At 36.4% G+C, this 15,990-nt stretch overlaps 1 protein-coding gene across 1 annotated transcript in view; it reads left to right on the top strand.

Moving 5' to 3' along the window:
- SLC6A15 (solute carrier family 6 member 15) overlaps positions 1-15,990 on the top strand; it is a 37,151-nt gene that overhangs the window by 1,072 nt on the left and 20,089 nt on the right. Inside the window, exon 2 of the mRNA XM_053944042.1 lies at positions 9,753-10,223. Coding sequence (XP_053800017.1) covers positions 9,935-10,223 — 289 coding nt within the window. The 5' untranslated portion in view covers positions 9,753-9,934. The remainder of the gene's footprint in view (positions 1-9,752; positions 10,224-15,990) is intronic.

Genomic DNA, 15,990 nt, shown 5'->3' with positions numbered 1-15,990 from the left:
ATGTCCACGGGGTAGATTCATACCTACAGTCTTCTCCTAGTGATTCTTTTTCTCTTCGATTTGCTTATTAATCCTTCTTATTTTCTGTGCCCGTATTGCCTGGGTGTGTTCTCATTTTGCTAGTGTTAGAGCGAACTGGAATTTCTTCGCAAGGCTTTGCTTTTGTTGTGGAAGTAAATAAGATGATTGTAATATGAATGCACAGTCACACTGACCTGGCACACACGAGAGTTGTGGGGATGGAGTGATGGGATTTCATCTATTTAAGTAAATTGCACTGTGTTTTACTTGTTAAAGACCACATTATCATCAACTATTTTATTTTCAGTGTGCTACTGCTACATAACAAGCTCACTGCTGTAGTGTTGTTTTCTAAGATAAGCCTAATAATTTTTTAAATAGTATACTACCATCTGTGCGTCACTGTGGCATATCATAGGATATGAACCCAATTTCCCCCCTACAAAGAAAAGTGTAAATGATGTAAAGATTTTGTTATCTGATGTCACATAAATGTATACTGGATGTATTGTGCAGGCAGCTTTCTCCATTTGATTAAAAACCGATGACAACATAATCAGTTTCTATTTAGCAGTATATTTCCCATTATCAGCATCACATCAGAAAGGAAACTGTGAAAAATACTTAGGAAAGATTCCTTAATTTTTTTGGGGCTAATATACAAGTTTTTTGTTTACCCACACCCCATATTAAGATAATCATAGACTCACAGCCTGCATGCAGTACATATTGGACACTCCCTTTGGGCTCAGCTCTGCACTTCAGACTCAAGAACAAAAAATCCCATTGGTTTTGATCTGTGCATGAAAAAACCAAACCATTCATAGCTGTTCAGATGTGTCACCAGTACAGAAAACTGAGTATGTGAAACTGCCAAGGCATCTTGAATCTAGTTTTTTAGCATAATCTGATTTCTTTTGACCTTTCATGTCTTGTCATTCTTACAGTGGTCTTTTTTCCATATTGCAAAAGCCCGTATGCACAAAATTTTTCAAATGCTGAATTTGTCAGAAAAAAATCACAAATTATTCAGAAGCACAATCTACTACTTGCAGCTATTCCTTTTGATTCAGATGACATCGTTAAGGAGTAGTCCCTGCTCGAGTGGTATGGAATTACCACTTCAAGTATTTGTGGTAGAATCTTTCTGGGAAGATTTTATTTTGGAAATTCTCTAGAGTACTGTACCAGAAGTGTACACAACATTAAGGACATTTTTACCTGTTTTCCCGACTATTTTGCATTGTTCTGACCATTTCACTCATCTCCATTAGTAATGTTCTTAGTTAAAAGACAAAATACCTGTTGATTTTGGAAGAACAGTTTTCAGTCCCAAATTTTAATAGATCAGCATAGCAATGGTAGCAGCTTTTACACATGACTTTAGAGATCTCTGAATTCTCAGTTGCAGAATAACTTTGACATATCAGCAGGTGGCCACGTGGGCAACTCCATTTGTCCTTGAAAATTGATCCAAAGTATCCTTGCCATTACTCAGGGAATGTATTGAAACAATTTAGGAATAAATAAACATCATTGACAAATGACGACCGAATGCTATTCTACTGAAGAGCTGGAAGCACAAATCCTGGTGAGACGGTAGAAAGTGGTGTGAAAATGCAGTGGTAACTGCCAGAATGGTTGCATTAGGCAATGGCAGTAACTGGTCTGAGCTTCCCATAAGCCTACACTGAAACAGAGCTCTGCATTCTTATCCTTCACTCCTAAGGCTAGGGATTCCTTGTTTGTATGGGAGAAAGCAAAGAAAAAGTTTGTGTAATGCTGTGGACAGCAGTGCCTCAAGTCATGGTGCCAGTAGTCTATTTCCCACTTTAGGGAGGGAGTTTCTTGCTGCTGGCAAATGATAGTTTTGCATTTCAAGTGTCAGAAATGTGTACTGCAATATTAATAATTCAGCTCTCCTTAAGCCAAAATGGAGAAGGGTTGAAAACTGTAATAGGATGTTTGATTAGTGTTTGAATAGTGTTTGATTTTCTCTAGTGGAATTAGCATTAATAATTTTCTTTCTAAAGACATAGACATTTATTGTAACATAACTTGAAAACATTAGTCGTGTAATGAAATCAAATAATCAGATGTGATGAGAAGTATGATTTCCACTAACCCATGTGTTCAGTTTGGCTTTTTGCTTGTATATAAAAAAGAGGAAGAAGTAATCACATAAATTCTTCCCAAGGACAACTTGATTTACTTAGTGATCCATTCTAAAGCACAGAGGTCAGAGAATTAGGGTCTCAGGGCAACTGCGTTTCAGGTAATATCTAATTTTCAGTAATTGATTTTGCAGCTTAAGTAACTTTAATACTTTATTGAATATTAAATGTACTTTTACAACCTATCACTTCTGAGAAGTGTGATAAAATTGTACAATAAACTCATGGTTCTCTTGTATCTTATATGGTAAGCTTAGAATATGGAGATTTTTTTTCAAATTGTCAGTAGTTGCACCTTTTAAGTTTGACCAACCAGGGGTAGAGTTTCTTCATAATTGCTGAGATTACTTCACTTGAAGGAGTGGTAACTGCTGAATTTGTTCCTTCAGTGAAGTACATATAAGAAAAGACTGCTGATTAAGTGATACATTTTCTCCATTTGAATAGGAGGTTACAGTTAGCTCATCCTATAAGTCTCTGAAGTATTTCACTGAGGCTGATTTGTGAGAAGAAAGTACTGAGAAACCTGTGCAGAAGTGAGAAACTACAGTAAGGCAAATTAATTCTTTAGAGATTATGTGCAGTGAAAAGGAAAACTGACATTTAAGAGCTCTAGGTTTTAATGTTCTGTCTCTAGATGTTTCTGTTTGGCGAGGGATTTGGCAGTAGTCATACAAGCTGTTAAGATTAAGTCTATTGATAATGAACAATCCTGAGAAAGAAACTTTGCTGGTTTTGTCAATTTATTGTGTTTGTTCTATAATAGTGGGAAGTATTCTTCTGTAACTAAAATTTAAGGAGACTAATCTGGACCAGATTTTTTTTGCGTTTGAGTCTGTGCAGGGTTTTGTTGTATGGTAAAGCCATGAACAAAATTTAGTAGGAATGGAGAACAAATTTCCCAGCAATATGAAACAGATGCAGTGTCAGTGAAGACTGTATAACTACCTCTATCTGCAGCAGGTGTCAATTTGGTCTTGCATTTTTAAATAGTTCTGCTATAGTATAAATGGTTCTGTTGTAGACACCAGAATAAAAACTTTTTTCTAATGTGTTTAAGTCTCCCATAGCCCACAGAGCTCTTATTTTTTTACAGAGTCATGAATGTGTAACAGATTTCTTTACATTCTTCAGTGATGTTTTCTGAGACATGCTAATACAAGTATAATTTTATAGATTATAATTATCTTTAATTGCAATTGAGTTAAGCACCTATTGAATCTATATCTTACTGACAGGCTGTATTAAACCAGGTAGGGAAAAATGCTAGATCATGTAGTTCATGCTGAAGAGCAGCATAATGGTTGCTTCAGTTTATAGAGAGAGATGGGCTTGACTAGGCAAAAAGGTTATGGTGTGTATTCCTATTTCCGCCAAAGAACACAATGCTGCATTGCAGCAGTAATTCAGTCTGTGCAATGAGTACTGTAACACAGTGTAACTCTTCCTGAAATAATTATCTGTACACAGATTTCCCCAGCGATAGCTGTTCTTCACAGTCACAGTACTCCCGTGAAACCCGGTTTGCTCCTGCAGTCTTCTTCCTCTTTTTCACTCAGATATGATGGTCACTAAGTATTCTCCTCATCCCGTCTGCACAAATTTCTTTTTTGCAGACTTACAGCCATCCATTGCTCCTAAAACTTCAGTTTTCATTTTCTATATTGCTTGTTTCCGTCATGCTTTTTCTTTCCAGCTTTCCAGTAGACTCATATTTGAGATGCCTTTTGTACATTTCCTTTTGATGCAAAAGACTCCTCTTCTGCACTTGTGCATATGATTCTTCTCCCGTGATTTCATACAGACTGAAACATTTTGGCATGAATATCAATAAAAATCTTTTATGAACATGTGTCATGGTGAAAATCCTGACTTTTGGTTCCATGTCCTCTGTTAACCATACTAGTTCCTTCACTGGGAGTCAAAGGGAAGATTTGGTGAGCAGGAACATAATAAGATGTAGGAATCCCCTGGTCCCCTCTGAGCATGGTGCGGGGGGAATCCTACATGGACAAAGATAAAAGACGGGAAGTGCTTTTCTCTTTGGGACTCGAATCCTGTTTATTATAAGGAGCCACCTCGGATCCAGGCGACGCCTCAGGGGGTAACAGAGACTGAGGCGTCTGGCGGTGTCCGGAAGAGAGAGAGAAAGCGAAAGTGTCGTCCCGGGGGTTTTGAGCCCGGGGAAAAGGGGTCGGGCAGAACTGGAAGCCACATCCAATGGGACACAGGTGAGGAGAGAGGGAGGGGGGAGCAGGTCAGGGAGAGACCACCACACCTGAGGCTTAGGAGGCGGGGGAAAGGTGTGTGGAATAGACCAGTGTGACATAAACTCCATAGTTTAACTCCATAAACTAACTCCATAAAAACTACTCAGTGCAAATTCCCAATCACCCAGTGCAAAACAACAACGAAATAAGCTGTTTAGTGCATCACAACATCAAGACACAAGCTTGTGGGACAGGACTGATACACCGTATTGGCATAATCTACTTTCAAAACTGAGATTATAGTGATGTGAACTGGCTGCAGCTTTTTACTGCATTTTGCCACCCTCACAGCAGCATGTTGGTATGTAGCTGCTTCCTCAGGGAAGAATGCAATGCTTTGAAAAGTAGAATGTTGATCACTTTAATCCGTTCAATGGCAAACATTGAACCAAAAAAGGTATTGAAGATTATTTGTAAAGCATTAAAAATGAAATGTAAATAATTTTGTCAAATTGATGTGTTTCTATCAGAAGTAAAAATAAGATTATAAAAAGTACAATATGTTAGAAAATAATATTTTTGGCTTTCCTTTTCAGAGGGGAGAGCTGATTTTAAGAAGAAATGTAATGTAAGAATTAATGTGTTGTAATTTATGTTGGAAAAACACAGCTAGAAGTTCATTAATATTTAGTTGTATCAGTTGTTGCAATAGTATTGTGGGATGAAATTGCCTTACAAATGGCTTTTATAGAGGTTTGTGCTGAAATTCCAAGAACTCATTATACTTTCAAATCCGTAAGTGAGGGGTTTTTTGTGCCTGTTTTTCTGTTCATGTTGTGAAAATCTCCGGCCTTGTAACTTTAATTGTTTATTGGTATTCCACAGCCGAGAGAACAGAAGTACAGTGTTTTTCTAGTAGGTACCTATGTATTGATTGGCATGCAGTAGAGGTGCATTGGAAGGAGCCCGACATAAGATTCAGTGTAATGGTGAAGAGGAGCAGCAGTGTTGAACACAACCAGGACAACCCCCTTACTGGGCATTCCATACAAAAAAGATTGTGAGAAAAGGACATGCAGCAATGTTTTTCAATGTGTCCTTTGACTAATGAAGTTCCTTTGGGGCTTACTGCAAACGTGTGGAAGTTTGGTCAGTGGGGGCATTGCAAGTCTTATCTCCCTGTGCAGGCCTGAAGCTGAAGTAAAAGTTCTATAGCGAGCCTGGATCTCCCAGGGAGCTAATTTGGGTCTGAATTCCCTGTTGCAAGGGATTATTATTGCTTAATCTGCTAGTGATGTGGAGGTCTAATCAGGTTACTTTACTTCTGCGTGCTGGTGCATTGAGTTGATTCTTTTTCCAGGGAAAAAAAACCCAAAAATTCCTGCTGTGTTCTGAGAGAGAAAGTTGGGATTTTCAGTTTGCTTAATATCAGAAAAGTCAGAAAAGACTCACTGTTTTATCTTTCAGTGTATGAAAGAAATAGATTTTAGCATATCAAGGACAATGCTAGTAAGACATAATTAAAATCTAGCTCCTATGTTTGTTTTAGTAAGGTTTTTTGCAAAAGTTTGTTTATGCCAACTCAGATTATTGATTGCTCTTATTTCAGTGACAGAATAATTTTCTAAATGTTCCTTTAACTGAACCATGTACTGTTCATCAATTTCCATTCTGTTAAATTCCATCAAACAATACAGACACTTGTCAGGTCAGTTTAAGAGTAATTCTAGATTTCTTTATAAATGGAATTTTATATAAAAAAAAGGAAAAAAACATTCTTATTTGCTCATCTCAGTCATAGAAAAGTCCAGAAAAATGTTATGTTCTCCAATAAAGGTGGTAATAAAAATTTTCTTTCAGTGTTTTCATCTGACAGGTTACATCATTTGAGTCATGAAAAGGGTGAGATGCTGAGAACTTAATCAATTGATCAAATTCCATGATCTAAATTCAAGACAGAAAAAAAAAATAACCTACAAACAAACAGCTTTAATAAGGCTAAACTATATTTTAGACATTTTACTTTTAATCCAAGGTACTGGTTATATCATAGTAGTGTTTTAAAATACCTGACAAGATTTAGGACTTGGAATCCTTATATAATGAGTTTCTCCTAAGTATAATTTTTAAATCTTCCTAACAAATCCCCATTTTACTAAGGATTTACAGAATTACCTGTCTCATCACATAGTTCTGTATTTCTGTACAAGGCAGTGTAGAAGGTAACAAGTACTGGAAGTAGCTGAAGATGTTTAACAAAATTTGGTGTGATATTTCCTAGTTTAATGCTGATGAACTTCAATTCTGTATTACATCCCAATGATGTGGGAACATAGAATAGCATTTTATAGGCGAAGTGCTCAAGTTCAATACTCTGATGAGGAAGAAGAAAGCTTGTTCAGTGGTTCGTGTTTAGCTAATCAGTGCTGGTGAGTAACTCTACTCTTTCTCCCTGTTCAGACTTCACACAGGAGCATTCATACCTAGATCTAACTCAAGCTGAGTAGTTTGATACCAGTCTTCTGTGCAGGTTTGTTCTGGATCAGAGAGGCTTCTGTGCATGTCACTGACTGCGTTCTGGGAGTGCCGGGCACGGAGCACTAAACTCCTTGCACAAACCTGCTGGGTTTACACTTCAAACATTTGTACCTGATGGTAGTATCTCTTGAGAGAGGGCTCCTTATTTGCTTTAGTACCAGCTCCTTTAAGACAGAGAAAAGCTGTTAAATCTGACAGTAGGAGAGTGCCTTTGGATTTGTGATTGTGTCCAGAAGGACTGTCCTCCATCCTTGGTGCAGTCTGGCCAGTGATAATGAATAGAGTTAGGAAAGCAGTCCTGTTGGAACCATGCACCAGTCTGCTGAGCGTGCCTCCCACATTTACTCAAGCCCTGCAAATTGCAGTCTATACAGTGATATTTCTGTGGATAACATACTGCTTAATGGAAGGTTAATGAAAGGGAAATTATTATGATACTGTGCTAGGAGTAGAAGTTTCAAGCCCAGTTTATCCTGAACTGTAGCAGTGCAGTGTTTAATGCATGACAGGACAGAGTGATGCAATTTTTGTTGGAATTGACTCATCAGTGAGAGCTCCAGATAAATCATATTACTGCTCAGCAAGTTATTCTATCTAAAATAATTAAAACAGGTATGACCTTTTAAAACATTTCAGTAAATACTTATGGATGACTTGAGTCTTTTTGACTGAAAAATCTCTTTGTTATTACAGTTAGAGAAGGATTTCAGACTTAGAGACAAATACTGATGTTGTTTCACATGTGCAGCTGTTTCATTTTAATGTAATCCCTGAAATTATTACAAATTACCGGAACTGAGAAGCTGCTTTCTAATTTACATCAGTGGAACAAAGGGGAAAAAAGGTTGAAATGTGACAAAAAGTAATGTTTGAAGTACCAGATGCTGTGGCTTATAGTCCCAAAGCTCCATTAGGACTGCTTAAATGCTTCTACTTAATGTATTAAGTTTGCATTTTGGTTCTACATAGGTATCTCACTTAGAACTAAGAGCCGCTGAATCATGTACGAACTAGAAGAGGGTGTAGTCCTTTGAAGACTGCAATGCGAAAGACTGAACAGATGAAAAGAGGCTCACACAGACATTCATTTGGCCCAGATATACAGGATAGAGTATTAGGATTTCTTTCTTGTATAAACAACTTTTTCCCTATTCTACTGTTCTCTGTATAGCTCATACACTTAATTTTTTTTTTTTTTTTTTTGAAAGAACTGGTATCAGTCAAAGCAAAGCCTGGTGCTAGTCCCACTGCATGTCAGAAGGAAGGTTTATAGGACCCTGAACCATTCAGAGACAGTAGTGAACATGAAGGAGATCACAAGCCAAGTAGGTTCTAGTATGCTTAAAAAAATTGGGCTGCCTGCCAGAGCTAGAATTGCTGAGAGGAGGCAGTAACAGAAGGGAAAGTGAGAAGACAGTGACCGAAGTCTAGGGAATCAGTGAAAAGAGGTTACAGTGGAGTTCAGTAGGCAACTGGAGTGAACTTCAACTTCCAAATCCTTGGAAATTATTGGAAAAAGTAATTGCCCTGTTGGCTAGGAGGCTGCTCGTAGTACTTGTGGTGGCAGAGGTTTTATTTCTGGTGCTGTGAAGTCTCATTTTGATAAGCTGTGGGCTGGGTTCCAGTAGCTTAATGTCTTTCCTTTGGGTCTGGCACAGAAGCAGCTGCGAGGTGCTTGACCTCTCAAAGACTGTGTGAACAGTACCTTGCAGTTCTCCACTGCATGGATTTTGTCAGGACATGATGCAGCCTTCATACTATGGACCAGATGTCGCAGCAAGTCCATAAGCAAAAGCTGTAAGGCCTTATGTTTCCTGAAGTAAGTTCTGATTCTCCTCAGTTAGCAGCTCTTGATCTACTTCTTGTGTATTCTTTGCAGAAGCCCTCTTTGGAGCTTTCTTGAAGCTTAACACATAATCTAAATCCCTTTTAAGACTCTTAATTGTGCAGATGGCTTTGCACACACTAGTTTTATCCCATGTGATTACTGAAGAATTTATTGAAAAACATTCCTCCCCAAAATCTTATGGTTACCTTTTGTATGGCAGTTGCAAGCAACTCTATTTGTCTTTTTAAATGTCTATTTAAGAAAATGTGTATTTAAGAAAAACATGTATTCAAACACAGGCATTTTTGTTTCTGTACATACACATTTGGAACAGTAGGCTTCTAAAATGGATTTGGCATGTCAAATATTTCAGATAGTTTCTTAAAAATATCTAAAGCATCAAAGGATGCTAAAGGAGAGATGAGCATCTCTCCTTTCAAACTATGACTGTGATTATATATTCCAGGATGAAGAATAACAAGAAAATAAGTCACCATTGCTTTTGAACTACTAGGTGCATCCTCTCTATCAAAATTTTAATTGCTGCGTGACTTTCTGAAATGGTCTGAAAAACTTAATTTACTTTGGTTAAAATATACTTTTAATAAATTCAAGTACATATATTAAGTCAGGAAATAAGGGAGTTAGGCTCCTACATTTTAGGTAAAGTGCATATCTTTTTATGCCTGATTAGAAGAATCTCGTTATGGTATCAAAATATGAGCAGTTATCCTAACAGTCATTAGGAACTAAACCAAAACAAAATCCTTAACAAGTGAACAAAATGTATTTTATAAAATATTTTAGACCAAATAGTGGGCTTATTCCCTACAATTTGAAAGTGGTTTAACACCTCTGTCTTCTTACTTTCTCCTCTTGTCAAATCATTGAGCTATGCAAAGATGGGTAAAACAAAGCACAGGATTTCAAAATTAAGTTTCTTCTGCATAATAATATCCTTTTAAATTTCTTTTTCCACAGATACTTTCAGTAGAACAAGCATTCAGAAACAGAAGTCCTTACTCTTGATTCCCTGGTATCAAAGACCCATCAGGCACCATCTTCAGTCTTTTTATTCAGTATTTTTTCCCAAGCAGAAGGAGAGTCTACTTTAGTGTCCATCTGTTTCAGCTGAACGTCTTGCTGTTTGTTTCAAATTACAAATGCCTAAGAACAGCAAGGTCGTGAAAAGAGAGCTAGATGATGAGGTCATTGAGTCAGTTAAGGACCTGCTCTCTAATGAGGACTCTTCAGATGATGCCTTCAAGAAGAGTGAACTTATGGTTGATGATCCAGAAGAAAAAGATGTAGATGTTGAAGAAGGCTCAGATGTAGAAGATGAAAGACCTGCTTGGAACAGCAAACTCCAATATATTCTGGCACAAGTTGGATTTTCTGTGGGATTGGGGAATGTGTGGCGATTCCCCTATCTGTGTCAGAAGAATGGTGGAGGTAAGTTTTGTGATAGAGCTGGGTGTACCTAGATGATGATGCTAACCTTTCAGATTTTAAAGGTGGCAGAGAGAGCCACAGTCAAACCTGCTCCAACATGTCAGGTTTTTCTTTTAGTTTTTGCCAGAGCCTGTGAGGAAAAACCCACATTCGCTTTTTTTAGAAAGATGCATTTGTTAAAGTAAGTAGCAGATTCTTCTAAGATGCCATTTCTTCATTTTAGGGTAGAAAGCTCTTGATACAATCTTAGTTACTGCTCAAACCAGTGGCTACCCATAATACATAATTATGGAGGGTTGCATTGTTTAGGACCTGGTTATTGTGTGTAAGTGTTCTTTATAGTAATTTGACAATAAATCAAGGCATTAAAACTACATCCACTTTGAAGACCAAAGCAGCATTTGATTTTTTAGTATTTAGTGGTAGTAAGTTCACACCTTTACTTTCAAATTGCTTTTAACTCCTGGTCATTTCATCATGATTTATGTCTGGCAAGAACTTCAGAATACTCTGGGAGGGAAAAAGTAGGGTTTTAGTTTTTTTGTTGTTGTTGTTTTTAACTGATGATGAATAATTTAAATCGTTCCATTAGGGGACTGCATCTGTTTTTGTGCTGTTAGACAGTTTTCTATTTTTGTAAATAACAAAGTACCTTTCACTTAAAACAATGACATCAAGATGTTTGTTAGTTGACTGTCTGTGGTCTTCAAGGCAGTTTGAAGTACGAGGCTGGAAACTTTCCTTCCTCTGTGAATGCAGGATTAGTGTTTCATCCAATGCTATACCATACCCAAATATACTACATTAATGCACACTATTGTAGCTGAATTCAAAACAAACCTGTCACTTTTTATGATACAGAAAGTGAATGTGTACAGAAAATGAAGAATAACATTCTATTCCTGCTGCTTTTTCAAAAGCTGAATGATACAGCTGATGTAATTGAGGACTATAGAAATGAACTTAGAATATGATAGAGTGTAATCCTTTATTTGTTTTCTCTCTATTAAAGCATTAAAATTTAATTTATGCTTTCAAATATTCTATCTTCAGGACTAAGTTAAATTCTTTTATATCTAGTTACTGGTTTTTTTTACTATCATTTAAGTTTCTTTTTTTCTCATTTATTCTGGAGAGGAAGTCATTAAATGATTGATTTAAAGTATGGTGTTAAGATGGTAGTCTCAGGGACAATGAACTATAGCAGTTTATTTTGTGTAGTTGTGTCCCTTTGAAAGTCTGTGTCTAATGTAGTTAGGAATTTTGCAAGCCAGTTGCTTTAATTCTGGTCAAATATAAATTAGTTAATAATTTCACATTTCTGGAAAAAAACCCAAAACCGCTAAAACAGTAAAGCAGCCAATCTTCAAGGATTATGACACTTTATTAATCAAATTTGAAGAAGTAACTATGGTGTCACTAGAGATTGTAGTTAAGTGTTTTCTCCTGTGCTGTGATTGCAGGAAATTGGATGCATAACATAGTCTGTGGGGATAAAATGTTTTCTGCACATGCTGAGACAAGGATGTATTTGGCTTTTAACAATAATTTTGCACCATTTTAGCAAATGGCAGCCTTTTGAGCAACAGAGAAAAGGAATTGATCATTAGAGCTGAAGTTTGCTTGGTTTTCAAGTTAATCATAATGCAAGATGGAGAAGGTGACACAAAACTTGGAAATATGTAAAGTACATTGGTGCCTGTATGTGTGTGCAGATGGACAGATAAGTGTCACAAGTGCATAGAAGAATAGGGGGAGGGAGTGAAAACTTCAAGCACATGGTAAGAAAACCTACACACATTTTATATGAGGTTCTGTTTTTTGCTACACATATTATTTCAAATAAGTGTTCTAGGCAAAATGAGAGTGGTTTTATGTAAATATCAGTGTCAGAACTGTTCTGTAATCTTCTGCTGATAAAGCTTTACTATAAATACCTGTTGAAGTCTCTTGGAATAAGGTAAACTTTCCTAGTGTATGACTAGGTCTCTACATTCAGTTTAGACCTTCATTTCCTTCCCTGTGTTTGAGGAACTTATATCTAGAAAATACCAGATAAGGTGAGGGGAGGGAAGTAGATTAAAAAGTAGTAAACCAATAGATCCAGTTCCAATTTAAACCAAAAAGAAGTAAAAAACATAGTTACTCATTAGTTTCCTTCACAGCCTTCTTACAACACTAAAGCCACCAATAAAAGAAAAGACAAATCCTAACTGTGAAGTAATCTTAATTTTTATTTTTTTTAAAACTTCTGTGACAAGAACAGCAAAATAAACATAAATAAGACACAGCAAGGTTAGCACAAATAGATAATGTTATTTGAGAATTTTGTAGGAAAAAAATGTGTTTTTCCCACCCTGTTTTCAATAGAGATTGAGTTTGTTTATGGCTGTGGCTTGTGGTATTATGACACTCCTAACGTCAGAGCTCTCTACTGCTTCAATGATACATACCTGTGATACCATCTCTAAAAGTAGCTTGAGTAGCACTACACTGCAGTGAGACTTTGGATGTCTGTAGATATCTTTGCAGTCTCTGTTTCTGGGTCTGGTCTGTTTTACCAAACCAACTTCCTTCAATTTATTTCTTGTTATTATTGAACACTTACTTCCAGTGCTTTAATTCATAGCAGCTCATAAATATTTAGAGTAATACCTGGTATTTTTTATAGTTGACTAAATTACAGCTAGACTGGGTAGCTCTTTGCTGACTTTCACACTTGTCTTATTCCCAGAAAAACATTTGTTGGGAGAGGTGAGAGAAAAGGCTGATATGCAACTGGGATGTACTTGGATCCACACTGGGGATGTAGCTGTAATGCCAAATCTATCAAGTGGAAAAAAGAGTCTGGGAGCAGGCTGGGAGCACTTGAGGGTGCTGGTTTTCTTGACTTTGAGAGCGGGAGGGCACAATGGAGTTTTAGGCTCTGTGAAATAGGGGCTGAGGATGTTCAGTAAAGTTTTGAGAACTGACTATAGATTTCTCTGTCCTCACCACAGGCCCTTCTTACCCCTGCCCAGACCCTATCTGGCACTTAGGGCACTTGTTCCACTCTTTGCAGCCTAACAGATTAAAGAGATGTTTCATCCTTGATTCTTGATGAAGAAAATTTGTGCTGGAGCTGAGTATGCTCAACTTCATTTTTGCACTGTAGGATTTGTTTATTCCTCCTTTACTCCATGAAGGTGAATATATGTGTTTGTTCAGATAAGCACAGTTCCTGTATAACAATTTCATAACCTCTGTTAGCATAACATAGGTTCAGAGCTGACTTTGCTTTCTGTGGTTGATAGCCTTAAAAATGAACTGCTCAGGTCTACCCAGTCTTGCCAAGATGCTCATAAACAGTGACAAACTAGATTTATAATTTCCTGCTGCTCCTAACTGTCATCTGGAGGACAGCTTGCACATGTTTCACTATTTTCAAACAAAGAAAATATTTAAAGTTTATTCTCCTTGGGATTTCCCTTTAGGATTAGCAGAAGTATAATGATGCTGTTACATAATTAGAAGTAACAAAAGCAAATTAAATTAGCTATTCTGCTAAAATGACTGAGTGTTACTTTGAAGAAAAGTGAGGAGTCTACAAGGTACTACATGCCCAAAGATTTTGTGTTGCATTTTTGTGAGCATTAACAATTCTTCTGATTTTTCTTATTTTTTTTTCTTAAGGTAAGTCTTTTTTAATATCTCTGTGATGTAAAAAATCAAAAGAACTAAAAGATTATAGATAGAAGCTGTGAGCAAAATAGGAAAAATTGTAGCAGATGATGCTGTCATTATGTTTTGAAAAGATTGACCTGGGTAGAGTCACATTGTGAGTTTTTACAGTTAATTAGTCTGAAGTTTTTACTGAAATACCAACAGATTGATATTAAAGTTCTGTATTCTAATGAAAAATCACGGCAGTTGTACTTCTTCCTCTGCAGTGCTCTTAGAAGCAAACAACTAATAAAAGAGAAATCGGGAACAAAGCAAATATTCCCTCGCATTCCAACACTCCAGTATGGATTCAGAGGCTTTATTATGTACCTTTGGATCAGTAATTTATATTCAGTGCCTTGAGTTCACTGATGACTACAGTATAATTTTTTGAGTTCAGTATTACCAGACTCAAAATTTAGTTGTACTTCAATGTACTGAAAATGTCTTGTTTCTATTCTGCAAGTGTAATTCTTCATTGAAGCTATTTGGCTAAGGTGATATTCACCCTTAAAGCACAGTTTTGTAAACAGGCATGCCTGAACATACTGAAACTGAAACTGGTGACAGGAAGACTATCCTATCAGGATAGACTATAAACCTACAGATAAAATGTAAAACCATTTATCAGAGTTTTCCTGACATAAGCATTTTGTAGTGGTAAATAATTTTACTTACTGAAGCTTAGTATACTGTTAATTTATAGTGTTTTGTTGCTCACTTGTCATTACCTAAAAAAATTTAGCATTTGACATTGAAAATGAGTTCATCTGAATGCCAGCTTCTTGCTTGCATTCTATTAGTAAGCGCAAGAGCCAGGCTCTCTCTTCAAGAGAGTAGTAAACTTTACCTTGATTGAATAAGAATTAAATCAGATACCAGACACTTAATTAAAATCTAGCACAGCAGCAGCTGAAACAAATGTGGAAAGTTAATACGTTTTTCAGGTTGCAGCAAGAATTGCTTGGAGAAGAAAATTCTTCTGTAGTATCGAGGTGGTAATGGTTATGTCACCTTGTGTTATTGCTTTTGAAAGTATTTCCATACATGATTCCATAAAATATACATGATTAATGAATAATGTATAATGATTATATATTATATTATATATATTATATATAACATATTATTATATATTATAATATATATAATAATATACATGAATACATGTTTCCATAAAATCATGTAATTTTATGAATTTTCTGGAGCATTTTTAAGAGCTTAAATCAAAACCAATGTCATTATTCCACTTCTGTCAATAATATTGCCAAATGCATTCATTATAGTAATCTCAAGAAAAGACAGTTTACCAGATATCCCATTCTGGTGCTTGATTAAATAAAAATATAAGGAAATAGAAGCAGTACACAGTTTTAACAATCATGAAATCTCCTATATCTTTGTCATTCTTTCTAGTAAAGAAGGATGAGAGGTTTTTTTTCATACTGAGATGAGGTTTTTTTTAATATGAAAGCCCATGTTTAAAACCAAAACAGGCAAAAAAAAGTGACTTCACAGTTAAATAATTTTGTACGTGTAGAAAGGAGACTTGGGGATCATGAACTACACACAGTTTTAATATTCAGAAGGCAGTTTAGCTGATAGGTGTAGCAGACAGCTGATTGTAGGATGTTGTTCAGGGCCAATTTACTATTCAAATTCGAATTAGAATGTTCCTTATCCATTATTGTAACTGCAAGGTCCCATGTTTTCATGCAAGGAGGCATAAGACATGCTGAGATGTTTCCATAGTGATTCTTTTTTAGGATGAAGTTTGGATGTCATAGAGTTCTTTGAAGTATGTCTAGCTTCAAGGGAAGACTTCAACAAAATACTTGTCCAGAGATGCTGTGGTTTCATGTTGACTATGGGGCACAGAAGCCCTTTGCAGCTACAGTACAGCTGTATAATCCAGCTATGCCCAAGCTCTATCATACTGAAACTCACACATGCACAATTTTCCATTATGTCCATTTTGGCGACAAGAACAAGATCAGTAGGAAGCTCAGGAGGTTTGAATAATCAGAAGAACCAGCACTTCAGGTGCTTTGCACAAACCTAGCAG

This window comes from Vidua chalybeata, chromosome 5 (genome assembly GCF_026979565.1).
Source record: "Vidua chalybeata isolate OUT-0048 chromosome 5, bVidCha1 merged haplotype, whole genome shotgun sequence".
In the NCBI taxonomy this organism is placed as follows: Eukaryota; Metazoa; Chordata; class Aves; order Passeriformes; family Viduidae; genus Vidua; species Vidua chalybeata.
The sequence above is the reverse complement of the archived record's forward strand: the minus strand, read 5'-3'. Positions and strand labels throughout refer to the sequence as shown.